The 12,787-nt window shown below is 40.3% G+C and overlaps 1 protein-coding gene across 1 annotated transcript; it reads left to right on the top strand.

Moving 5' to 3' along the window:
- The first annotated feature begins 262 nt into the window (after positions 1-262).
- On the top strand, positions 263-11,640 carry LOC149846283 (phospholipase A1 PLIP2, chloroplastic-like). The gene is made up of 5 exons (XM_089997923.1): positions 263-1,346; positions 1,951-2,544; positions 2,658-2,717; positions 9,655-10,071; positions 10,587-11,640. Exons 1-5 carry the CDS (start codon positions 690-692, stop codon positions 11,187-11,189), a joined length of 2,331 nt encoding a protein of 776 aa, XP_089854049.1. The 5' UTR covers positions 263-689; the 3' UTR covers positions 11,190-11,640.
- Positions 11,641-12,787: the final 1,147 nt, after the last annotated feature.

The following is a 12,787-nucleotide window of genomic DNA, read 5'->3' as shown; positions in this document are numbered from 1 at the left end:
TGTTGCCATCCCGTATCCTCTCTGCATTTTCTTTTATTAGTTTTTATTAAGGAAAAAAAAACGCTTCATGCATGAATACGTTTACAGGAAATTAAGGACTTTTAGAGAGAGAAAAAGAAATTGAACGCAACAAAAATCTAAGAATTCAAAGTCCCCACATGTGCATATATAGTTGGAGAAGGGATGGTTGAGAGAGGAAGGGAGTTCACCATTTTTGTTGGAGAATTAATGGAGGGAATTAGTTGGTGTCTCAAGTTTGACCAACAAAGCCACCCTTCAGTATTAATGGAGAAAAACTGAAAGAGGAGGCTTCCGGTCTTGGTGCCACTTTGTTAGTGTGTTCTGGCGCTCATTTGATTTCATTGATTCATTTGAAACGAATTTGAGTAGCCTTCCTTTCTCTTTTTTGTGGGTATTTTTGGTTCATGGTTTTCTGTTGAATCAAAAGCACTGCAACCAAATTGGTGTCCTTTTTGCTCATTTCTGTTTGAGTTTCCAAGATAAAAACCAATCACAAGAATTCTTCACCCTTTTGGGGTTGTATAGTTTAGGTCCTTGAATTGAAAGTAAGAGGAAGAAGATTAGATACCCAAAAGCAGAAACTGGGTTTTACTTCTTTTAGTCCAAATACCATTGTCCTCATTAGTTGATTCCATCATCACCAAGAAAAGGAAGAAAGAAAGAGGGAAATGGATGGTTTGTGTTTGAAATCAAGCCTGCCTAGTGTGCCATCATCTGCTTTGGACGTTCGAGCCCAAAACATCAGCGGAGCTGTTCAAGTTTGCGCGAAATCTCGCTATATCAATTCGCCATTACCGACCAATGCAGTCAATGTAGAGAAGCAACAGGCATCGCCATCCTCTTCCTTTTTATCGTATCCCTTCAGATCCCTCTGGTCTACGGTTAACAAACCGGAGACTCCTATGCCGGCAAAGACAGATGTCGAAGAAGAAATCGCTCCCCAATTCTTGGATTATGCCATAGATGATGAGGAAGAGGAGAATTTCGAGCAACTAAATGGCAGGGCGAATGGTTACAAGGGGAGGGGGAATTGGGTGTTGAAGATCTTACATGTCAGATCACTATGGAAGGAGGAGGACGCCCAATTAGGTTCTGTTGAGAGTCAGGAGGTAGGGAATGAGGGAGATCGCGGTTGTGATGCGGAGTTGGACGGCTGTTGCTCGGTGGAGGATGAGGCCTCTTGCTCGCCGGAGGGCAGTGCCGAGGCTTCTCATGATAGGGACTCCTTCTCACGATTACTGCGCCGGGTCTCGCTGGCGGAGGCGAAGTTCTACTTCCGGATGTCGTATCTTGGCAATCTGGCATACGGCATCCAAAATATCAAGGTTCCCATCTTCAAATTTCTTCTTCTTCTTCTTCCTCTCTCCCATGCCCATATGAAGAAAATCAGGAGAACTCAAGTATATGCGTTCAAGTTTGCCTGGTTTAGATCTCAAGTCTGGATTATTATAGTTGCTAATGTTGTGATTGATGATGTTGTTTGTGATTATGAAGACATGAATTTCTTATTGCTGTTACTGCCAAATTTTTGTATTAGAAGATTTTGACTTGTTTAGTATGTTTACCTATGATCTATATCCATTAAGAAACATCTTTTTGTATCATGATTTAGATGGTTTTGTTATTTGCATTGTTTCTGATAGATATTTTGGACTATTATTCTTCATGTTCTGCTATTTGTTTGACCAAGGTGCCCGGACCACAATGAATAATCCCTGTTCTATAAAACTGCATAAGACCAAAGTGCCCTTTGTTTTTTCCTCTGTATCTTGATAGCATCTTTATGGTAAATCGTTCTCTGCAGTATTCAGAGTATGGGTTGTGTCTGTTCTAGCATTCTCCTGATGCCTTCTGTGGTAGAAATTTCAGTGAGTTATCAATTAAACTTTTGGGGTCTGAGTGGATGCCCCTTGTTTTCCCTTTTTTCAGACAGATCATCTCCTAAAATACCTAGGCCTACGGTTTGTCACATCTTCATTGGAAAAGAAGGCAAAATCTAGTCCTTCTGAAAAGGGGCAGTCTGTGTTCAGCAATTCTGATAGCACTAAGATTGATCAACCAAATAAAGGGATACACAAGAAGAAAGGTATAAGCCCAGCTGTTGCTTATCAGATTGCTGCTGCTGCTGCTTCATATCTTAGCACACAAACCAGAAGTATTTTGCCCTTTAAATCACCAAGGGCCAATGAACCTGCAAAAGCGGCAGCTGAGTCTGAACAGGGCAAATCACAAGGTGTTAAGATTAAGCAAAGTGCTGATACATCCATTGGAGCTGAAGAGTGCATGAATGCTGCAGTGGACTTGGCAAGATGCTCCATTGGGATGGACTCTTGTGAAACAGATCTTTCCAACTCAGATGTTACCTCTCTTGTGGAAACAACAAAATCTGTGACGGCCGTGGTTGCTGCAAAAGAGGAGACACGACAAGCTGTTGCGAAGGACTTGAACTCTGTCCATTCTTCACCATGTGAATGGTTCGCCTGTGATGATGACAAGAACAAAATGCTTTATTTTGTCATTCAGGTAGTCCTGTCGTGAGGGATTGCTTCAATTCTATATTTTGAAGGCTTTGTGACCCTTTTGGCTTTAATGCCATATTCTTAATCAAGCAAATGTGGTTCTGTCTTATTTTTCAGGGATCTGAGACATTGGCGTCATGGCAAGCTAATCTGCTGTTTGAGCCTATCCAGTTTGAGGTAAGCTGTTATGCACTCTGCCTACACTGTCTTGTTAAGCTGTTGTTGAGATTTGTGCAATGGTAATGTTTTTGGCATTAGATTCTTCTTGTAGTTGCATTTGTTTTTTATGAGTATTTTTTTTGCCTAATATCCTAGTTAGTAGTTAATCATATTGCTATTCTCTTTCTTTATATTATTGATTTCATTTTGAAGCCTGATTATGTAGATTCAATCGAGTGTCAAACTTGGTTAATTACCTATAATTCATCTTCTCTGCCTTGTATCATCCATGAATTGGAGAAAATTAGTACTTAGAACTTCCACTAATGGGAGTTAATTTGTCAATTGACATTCTGGTATTCAGTAGACTACGGATTAACACCATCACCCAGCATTTTTCATGGTTGAAGGAATCCCTTTTTCCACTAGTTCCATGAATCTGTTACTGGATATTTCACATAGGTACAGTTGCAGGTATGGGGTAAGTAGGGTATGACACGAGGATTAGCAAGCCTGTGTATGATAGAATAGACACGTGATAGATTACACTGTTAATCAAAAGGAACATGTTTAGTATGGTCTTTTGTGTTCCCGATCTATTGCTAATAGAGGCTTCCCTCTATATCATAACTGAATCATCGACTCTGTAACAGTGGCCCTTGTTCATCATATATATTATCAAATTATTACATAAAATATGCCTTCGTCCCTTTGCCATGGAAGTTGGCACACATATATAATTGATATGTTATTATGTTGATCTTTTTCTGTTGGATCTTCAAACCATTACTTGTTTGATGTCATCACCTACCCGATGAGCTGAGTAATTAAATCTCGTTACATATGGAATTTTTATAGGGCTGAATGTACTAGTTCTCAATGGGCCGTTTAATACATTTTGCAATTGCGTCATGTTCAAACTTACCGATAGCTACTGAAGAAAATCCATTAGACTCCTATCCTATGTTCTAACATGGCAGGGTTCAAGAGAAAAATCAATTTGTGGCTCAGGAAACTGCTTAATATTGAAAGCAAATACGCAGCAGACGGGAGATTTTGTCATAACAGGAATCACAACCTACTGCCTGGGCTAAGTTCACCCTCAGCTGCAGTATGTGGCTGATAATCTTTTATGTTGCTCTATAGGTCTTTTTGGATGCCACTCTTCTATCTTCTTTTATGTTTGTCTGCTGTTCTATTCGTTACTTAAGGGTATGTTTGATGGCTTGTCCAGGGTTGGACGAAATGGACAAAAAGAACTGAACAAAACATTGGTTTTGTTCGTGCCGTAACAACTATTTCAAGTCCAACGTTTGTTTGGACCATACTCAAATGCTATGTTCCAAATGTCCATTGTTTGATGACGATGTGTGGACAACTTGGACAGTCATGGATAATGGGTCAAATTACTTCATTTTGGATCGTATAACCCGATCCGTCCACCATTTTATATGTTTTAACAAATTTATTATGGTTTTTTGCCCAGATATGGATCCAATTACGAAATTATATTTAGATTCATGATTTTTTGTTATGAATATGGATTTGGAATTGGATTTTTGCCGCAAATATAGATTTTTGCCCCGAATATAGACCTTGAATGGCATTTTTGCCCCAAATATAGATTTTTGCTCCGAATATGGACCTTGAATGTCATTTTGCCTAGAATATGGATTTTGCTCCAAATAAGGATCTCAAATTGGATATTTGCCCCGAATATGGATCTCGAATTGGATTTTTTGCCCAAATATGGATTTTTGCCTCGAATATGGATCTCGAATTGGATAACATAAAAAGAGTGAAAGGGAAAAAGTTGTGGCTTAACGTCACTATACAATCGCCACCGTTGGGGTCGCCCGCATGGCCAGCAGTGTGGTTGTGATTTGTGAAGGTGTTAAGTTGAAGATACCTTATCAAACTTTGCTGATGAGCGAGTTTGTCCATAGCTTTAAGAGGTGGGTCAGAAATAAATTGTTCTGTGCATGTCTTGAAGCTGTCTAGCATCTAATTGAATTTAACAATCTCAACTAATCTAAAGCAGGTTGAAAGATTCACGATTAGATGGTTGGAAAACAATAAGATCATAGATGGGATAAAAAAACACCCGTATGAAACTTGAAATGTGGATACCTTCACAAGAAAGAGCTAACAAGGACTCAGTATACATTCTACATAGAAAAATGTAAATGCTCTTCCCACAAACTGGCCATTCAAGCTGGAACTGATCTCGTTAGTAGGTGTAGATAATGAAAGAAAAGGACCAACCAAGGCAAACAAAGAAATTCAATGTTTCATGCTAAAAACCAATATCATGTGCAAATATGATGACCTGATCAATGAAACAATTAGTGTGTGTTGTTTCATTTGGTGAAAAGAAGAGGTTTTTAGGTTATGCCGTTGCAGCTTAATGTAGTTATAACTTGTTGTAATCGTTGTATAGGTTGATCCGCATGGAAAAAATAACATGGTTTAGCATTGGTCATCAAAAAATAACTTGTGACTCCACCTTAAGTTGGTGTCCTCGTTGCAGATTCTTTATATGATAAGCTTACAATTTCATCATTTGATTGCAATACTGCATTTTATGTGTAGGAGAAAGATTGATATTTTATGTCTACAAGAGACCAAATGGGTAGGTGAGAAAGCAAAAGTGATAGAACCTTGGGGATATAAGATTTGGTATACAGGAATAAATAGGAATAAAAATGGAGTAAGAATTGTTATGAGTCGTGAGTTTATAGATAATGTAGTTGAGGTCCGTAGAAAGGGTGATAGGATTTTACTTATTAAATTAGTATTAGGTACGGATATTATTAATATTATTAGTGTTTATGCACCTCAAGTAGGTTTAGATGATTCCATTAAGCGTCAATTTTGGGAAGATTTAGATGGAGTAGTACAAGGGATATCTTATGGAGATTGCTTTTCATCGACGGTGACCTTAATGAGCATGTAGGCATTAGTAGGGATGGATTTGAGAGTACCCATGGAGGCTATGGTATAGGAGAAAGAAACGAAAGTGGAGAAAGGATTTTAGATTTTGGTTTGTCCTATGATATGATCTTAGCAAACACTTGGTTTAGGAAGAGGGAGTCTCACCTAGTAACATTTAAAAGTGGGGTTAATACGAGTCAGATAGATTTTTTCCTACTTAGAAAGAGAGATAGGGGTTATTGCATCGATTGTAAGGTTATACCAGAAGAAAGTGTAGCTATACAACATGGAGTCTTAATTTTAGATCTTAGAATTAGACAATGCCGCAAAAGGGATAGACATAGGATAAATCCTAGAATTAAGTGGTGGGCAGTGAAAGGAGCTAAACAAGGAATGTTTGTAGAGCAGGTAGTTAAGGAAGCTGATTGGTGTCTCGAGGAGGATTCAGAATCAATGTGGAATAAGATAGCGGGTGGCGTGAGAAAGGTGGCTAAGGAGGTATTGGGTGAGTCTAAAGGCGGTGCACCGCTAGGTAAGGATACATCGTGGTGGAACGAGGATGTCAAATTAGCTATTAAGGTTAAAAGAGAGTGTTATAGAAATCTAAGTAAGAGTCGTGATAATGAGAATTTGGAGAAGTATATGATAGCAAAGAAGGAAGCTAAAAAAGTAGTTCAGAACGTGAGAGATAAGGTATATAAGGAGGTTTATGATAAGTTGGATACCAAAGAGGGCGAGAAGGATATTTATAGGCTTGCAAAGATGAGAGATAGGAAATCAAAGGATCTGGGTATGGTTAGATGTATCAAAGATGAAATGCAAAAGGTTTTAGTAAAAAATGAGGAGATTAAGGAGATATGAAAAGATTATTTTGATAAGCTATTTAATGAAAGTCATGCTCAGGATCTAGGAGACTTCTCCATTCCTTTTCATGAGATGAATCGTGACTTCATGCGCAAGATTCAAAAGAAAGAAATTGCAGAGGCTTTGAAGAAAATGAAATCAAGAAGGGCAGTTGGCTCAGATGGTATACCTATCGAGGCTTGGAAGTGCTTGGGAGGGAAATGTTTAGAATGGTTGACAAATCTTTTTAACAAGATTTGACGGACAAATAAGATGCCTAATGAGTGGAGGAAGAGTACTTTGGTGCCTCTATATAAGAATAAGGGTGATATACAAGATTACACAAACTATCGTGGTATAAAACTCATGAGTCATATTATGAAACTTTGGGAGAGGGTGATTGAGTCTAGGTTGAGGAAGGTTGTCATGATATCGGAGAATCAATTTGGTTTTATGCCTGGAAGATCAACTATGAAAGCTATACATCTTCTTAGACAACTTATTGAGAGAAATAGAGAGAGGAACAAAGATTTGCATATGGTTTTTATTGATTTGGAGAAGGCATACGATAGAGTACCTAGGGACGTTCTCTGGTGGACAATGATGAAGAAAGGTGTTTCTCTCAAGTACATTAGTATAATTAAAGATATGTATGAAGGAGTAGTAACCAATGTCCACACTTGTGGAGGGGTGACAACCAATTTTCTTATAACGGTTGGGTTACATCAAGGATCTGCTTTAAGCCATTTCCTATTTGCTATAGTGATGGATGAGCTTACGAGATCAATTTAAGAAAATGTGCCATGGTGTATGTTGTTTGCAGATGATATTGTTTTGATTGATGAGTCTAGAGCTGAGGTTAATGCTAAGTTAGAATTATGCAGACAGACATTGGAAGCAAGAGGTTTTAAGTTGAGTAAGAGTAAGACAGAATACATGGAATGTCGGTTTAGTACGCAACAAAGTAGTGATGGGAGTGTAGTAAAGTTTGGTGAGCAAGAAATACCGGTGGATGATTGTTTCAAATATTTGTGATCTATCATTCAAAAGTATGGAGAAATTGATGGAGATGTAAATCATAGGATAAAGGTTTGGTGGATGAAATGGAAAAGTGCAACTGAAGTGTTGTGCGATTGTAGAATGCCATTGCGGTTGAAGGGAAAGTTTTATAGGATGACTATTAGGCCCACTTTACTATATGGTACGGAATGTTGGGCTGCCAAGAGACATCATATTAAAAAAATGAGTGTAGCTGAGATGCGTATGCTGAGATGGATGTGTGGAAATACAATAAAAGATAAGATTCAGAACGAGGAGATACGTAAGAAGGTAGGCGTTGCACCCATTGAAAATAAGATGAGAGAGAATCGTTTACGGTGGTTTGGACATATTCGGCGAAGGCCTAATGATGCTCCAGTTAGAAGGATGGAGAAATGGGAAAATATATTAGTTAAAAGAGGTCGGGGTAGGCCTAGGAAGACATGGATGGAGGTGATAGGAAAGGATATGAATGCTTTGAACCTCACCGAGGACATGACATTGGATAGAAATGATTGGAGGAGAAGGATTCATGTGGACGACCCAGAATGATTTTCTTTTTTGGTTCATATCGCCGACCCCAATTGTTTTGGGATGAAGGCGTAGTTGTTGTTGATTGCAATACTGCATTTTGTATGTGTGCTCATCACCAATTCAAGTTGTTTCCTAGTTCAACCGCATTGAATTATCTAATAAAATATACAATTTTCATTTTGCTTGGTTACAGTCTCATATTGCACCAAATGAAAGGAGCAGCATTAGAAAAAAAAAAAAAAGCTCTAATAAACAAAAAACTATTTAGACAGAAGTTTTGGAAATTTATCACTAATGTCAGAACCACAGTTCTTTTTTTTTTCTGCTACTTCGATCATATAATGCAAGACAAATGATCCATCCAAATTTTCACATTTTTTTATTTTCTCTCATCTAATAAACACAAAAAATCATTGATCTTCTTCTATTCCCCTGCTTCAGAGTGATCAATTGCTTCTTATTTTGCACCAACCAATTTTTTTTGAACCCTCAATCTGATTCTTGCCAATTCAGTAACTGCAGAAGCAATCCCATTCTATATATTGCAAAATCTCCCCCCTTAAGACGGAGAATAAACCTTGCTCCTCTCTGATCATCAATATCAACATTCTCTGGGGACTCTCCGATCTTCAACCCCATCAAATTTTTGGGAACCAACATTCACCAAATCAATCAATTAACACCAACTAACATCCCAATCTCCATTTTTCCTTAAAAAACAATTGTTTCTCCACTACCCATATGGTAAAACCATCAACCATCAACCAACCACCACCATCGTCGAATTAACCAATCCAACATTATAAATCCAAAAAAAATTGAACACCATCGATTCCTATATACAAACAATCTCAATCCTGTCAAATCCTTGGAATAGAAATCATTGCTCTCTATCAACGACTTGACGAACTCGTAGGTGTGCTCCTCATACGGGTCCTTGGGCGGTGATCCTGAAGGCGAGCTCGAGGAGAAACAATGGAGGAAAGAGAACGGGAGACCCTTACCGTGGTTTTCCTCTTGTGGGTGTCTCTTATACAATGGAGGAAAGAGAAGGAGCAGACCCTTACCGGTTAGGATTTAAGGTGAGAGAGAGGAGACAGGATGCAGTGCGGTGGGAAAGGAACACAACGACAGTGGGGAAGGATCTCGGATTCGTCGAGACACGGGTGGGGAAGGAGCTCGGTGACGGTGGGTGCAAGAGGGACCTGCTCGACGGCGACAGTGAGTTTGAAGCAGGGAAGGAGAGCGAGAGCGAAAGCGAAAGGGAGAGGAGCGAGCGAGAGAGAGAGAGAGAGAGAGAGAGAGAGAGAGAGAGAGAGAGAGAGAGAGAGAGAGAGAGAGAGAGACGCATCGACGGGCGGTTGGAAATTGCTGTTCCCAGTGAGATTTCTGTCCGAATCCCGCTGGGAATGGTGCATCAAACATACTCTAATGGTGTTAGTTATTCACTGTGCTGGTGACAAGGGCTGGTGACACCTTGTCACCGTGCTTTTGTTTCCTGTTCTTCACATTTTAATTAGGATTTAATAAGATTTTTTTCTGTCAAAAAAAATAAAGAACTTACCAACAGCATCTCACTTGTTCAACTTCTTGCCACAATAAACAGGGGTTGGATGTCCTTGTCCATAGAGGGATCTATGAGGCTGCAAAAGGAATCTACCAGCAGATGCTGCCTGAAGTTCAAAATCACCTAAAATGCCATGGAAATTCAGCTACTTTCCGTTTTACTGGTCATTCCCTTGGAGGGAGCCTCGCACTTCTAGTCAGCCTCATGCTCCTTATAAGAGGAGAAATCCCAACTTCTTCACTATTGCCTGTCATCACCTTCGGGTCGCCATGCATCATGTGTGGTGGCGACTACCTGCTCCGCAAGTTGGGTTTGCCTCGGAACCATGTTCAAGCAATAACCATGCACAGGGACATAGTTCCAAGAGCTTTCTCATGCATCTACCCAGATCATGTTGCAGAGCTGCTCAAAGCTGTCAATGTTAATTTCCGAAACCATCCTTGTCTTAAGAACCAGGTATGCTGCTGATTTTCTGTAGAATTACTTTTGGTTCATGTTTATGTAGTTTTTCTGTGAACTATTTTTCAATTTTTTCTGGTGCTTGATAGTGAATATTTATGAATGTACGAGAATATTTTCTCCAGGGACTTGGTTGTGCTTTCATGTAACCTTACCTCTCCATATGTAATTCAGAAGAAACAGCTCTCTTTGATTTTCTTGTCATTTCTCAGGGCTGCAGTTGTGTATTTTTGGGAGCCTTGCATTAAGATGGAAACACCATTTCCATGTGTTGCCAAAATGTGGTGTTGAAGATGGAGTTTAGAAAAATATCCTCTTGTGAATGGTTTTAGAATGCGTTGTTTGAGCTGTCAGCTCCATTCCCAATGCAGTATTTCAGCAACACCACTGCTCCCAATAGCACTGGGGGATACACCTCCAATTCAAGGCTTCTATACGAAAGTTGTTTGTCATGCAAAATACTGTTCTAATATGTGCAGGATTTGTTACTAAAACTCAACTCTTGCCCACAGAAACTGTTATATGCTCCCATGGGGGAAATGCTAATCCTGCAGCCAGAAGAGAGCATCTCTCCTCATCACCACCTTCTTCCATCAGGCAGTGGCCTCTACGTTCTGGATGGGCATGGCACCAACTCCAGCCCCATGGTCGGAGCCCAGCTGAGGGCAGCTGAGGCTGCCTTTCTTAATTCACCACATCCACTTGAGACACTGAGTGATCCCGGTGCATATGGTTCCGAAGGGACCATATCTAGGGACCATGATGTGAGTTCTTATCTTTGGTCTGTCCATGGAATCATCAGGCAAGAGCTACGATGCATCAGGAAGGAGAAGAGAGAGCAGTGGCGGAAATCATGGTGGTCATTAGTGATGACAGAAGACTTGGAAGAGGGCAGCAGGGGTTCTGCTGTTTCCCTGCAGCATAAACAACGCCTACAAGAATCTGCTGGCACATCCAAGCAGATGTTTAGGTTTGTGGGGATCGTCATCCAAGGCAGCCGTGATTCATTGATGAGATTTGGCAGGTTGATCGCTTCTCACCGTGTTGATATGCTGGTCATGCTAACGTTACCAGTGCGCTTGTTGATGCTGGGGGACATTGGCCTCACCATCTGAGCAATTGATGAGGTTGGGTGCACAGGTGGTCTGAGAATTAGCTTGTGCATGGTTGCTCGTATGCATGCAGCTGAGTGCTTGTGCTACAGAATGAGATCATCCTCAAGCTGGAGAACTGTCAAAGATGTATACAAGTGTTGGTGGTCATGATTCTTTTGCTGCCTAATTGGGCATCCTTTAAATCCTTGTAAGAAGAAGCTGGACGTAGCATTATTGTTCTTGGTATAAAGGTCGCTCAATTAATATATCAGTGGTTGTTTCTAGTTCTGTGTTCAGTTTTCCCATGTCTGCTGCTCTTTCTCTAGCTCTGATCTCTGCCTATGATATGATGGGAAGCCCCCTGAGCTTCAGGATAGGATCGAATCCGGATCCACTCGTTCCTCCAGGCCGTGCCCCCTGCAGTAAGCCACCATGAGGGTGGCAACCAGCAGCATGAGGTTCACTTAATCGGGTGGCTCTGATACCAATGTTGGAACCCAATGATTCCGAAATCCGGTATGAATGGAGTCAACTGAATCGAATGAGTCAGGGGATTCAAATCTCTTTCTCAGTGAAAATACATGCTTTTTGAATTGAGCTATTTCAGCCCATCTCTAATTGTGAGGTTCTCCACAATCTTCTGAGAATAAAGGATGCTTTGTCATATATCATATTGGCTTTTTTATATAAGCATCTTTGTGGATTGGATATAATCCCCATTAATTAAAGATAATGCTTCATAAAATTCAATAACTCTCCCCATTAATTAAAGATAATGCTTCATAAAATTCAATAACTCTCTCCATAACCATTCTAGGTTTTTACGGGTTTTTATGAAGTGTGGGACCTTTGGTCGGTTGCTTCCACCTATCAAACTCCACCTTATAGATAACCACGTTCAAACTGTGTGGATTGATGGCCTAGCTCAAAAGTTTATGAAAATATAATTCTACGTATTTTTTGTTTAATCTGTACCCCGAATTGCTCTGACATTGATGGGGAAGGTCTGGCAGCCATGTTCAGGAGTTCTAACTCTTTTGACTTCATTAAGCTGGTCTCCTTCAATGGTTTCCATTTCTTGGTCCTGCAATACGCAGACGATCTATTAGTTATTGGACATTCTTCCCCGGAATAAATGTCCAGGAGCTTTCATTCTGAAATCTTTTTCAATGATATCGGGTCTTTGTATCAATGAGCAAAAATGTCACCCATACACCTTCAACACGGATGCCCGCACCACGCTGCTGCATCCCTCTTATGTGGATGCTCGATCGCTACACTGCCCACAAAATACCTTGGTCTTCCCATTCCATCCACATCGTGTTGGGTCATCCCTTTGGCGTCCAGTAGTGGATCGGATCCGAGGTTTATGATCCTGGCGTGCTTGGTACCTGAATTGTCATGATCAAACCGGTCCTCTCTTCCATCCCAATTCATTTTCTGTCTATCTACGCCGTCCCAGCTTCTATAGAGAAGGAGATCACTAGGCTGTTTCACCAATTCCTTTCGCCGGGCAACGAAGACAGGTAGAAACCATCATGGGTTTGATGGGAAATAGTATATGCTCCCATTCAGAGAGGTGGTCTAGGCACTAGGTCCATACGACTAAACCTTCTTTA

This window comes from Nuphar pumila, chromosome 2 (genome assembly GCF_984573655.1).
Source record: "Nuphar pumila chromosome 2, dmNupPumi1.hap1.1, whole genome shotgun sequence".
Classification (NCBI taxonomy): domain Eukaryota; kingdom Viridiplantae; phylum Streptophyta; class Magnoliopsida; order Nymphaeales; family Nymphaeaceae; genus Nuphar; species Nuphar pumila.
This window is presented reverse-complemented; position numbering and strand designations above follow the sequence as displayed.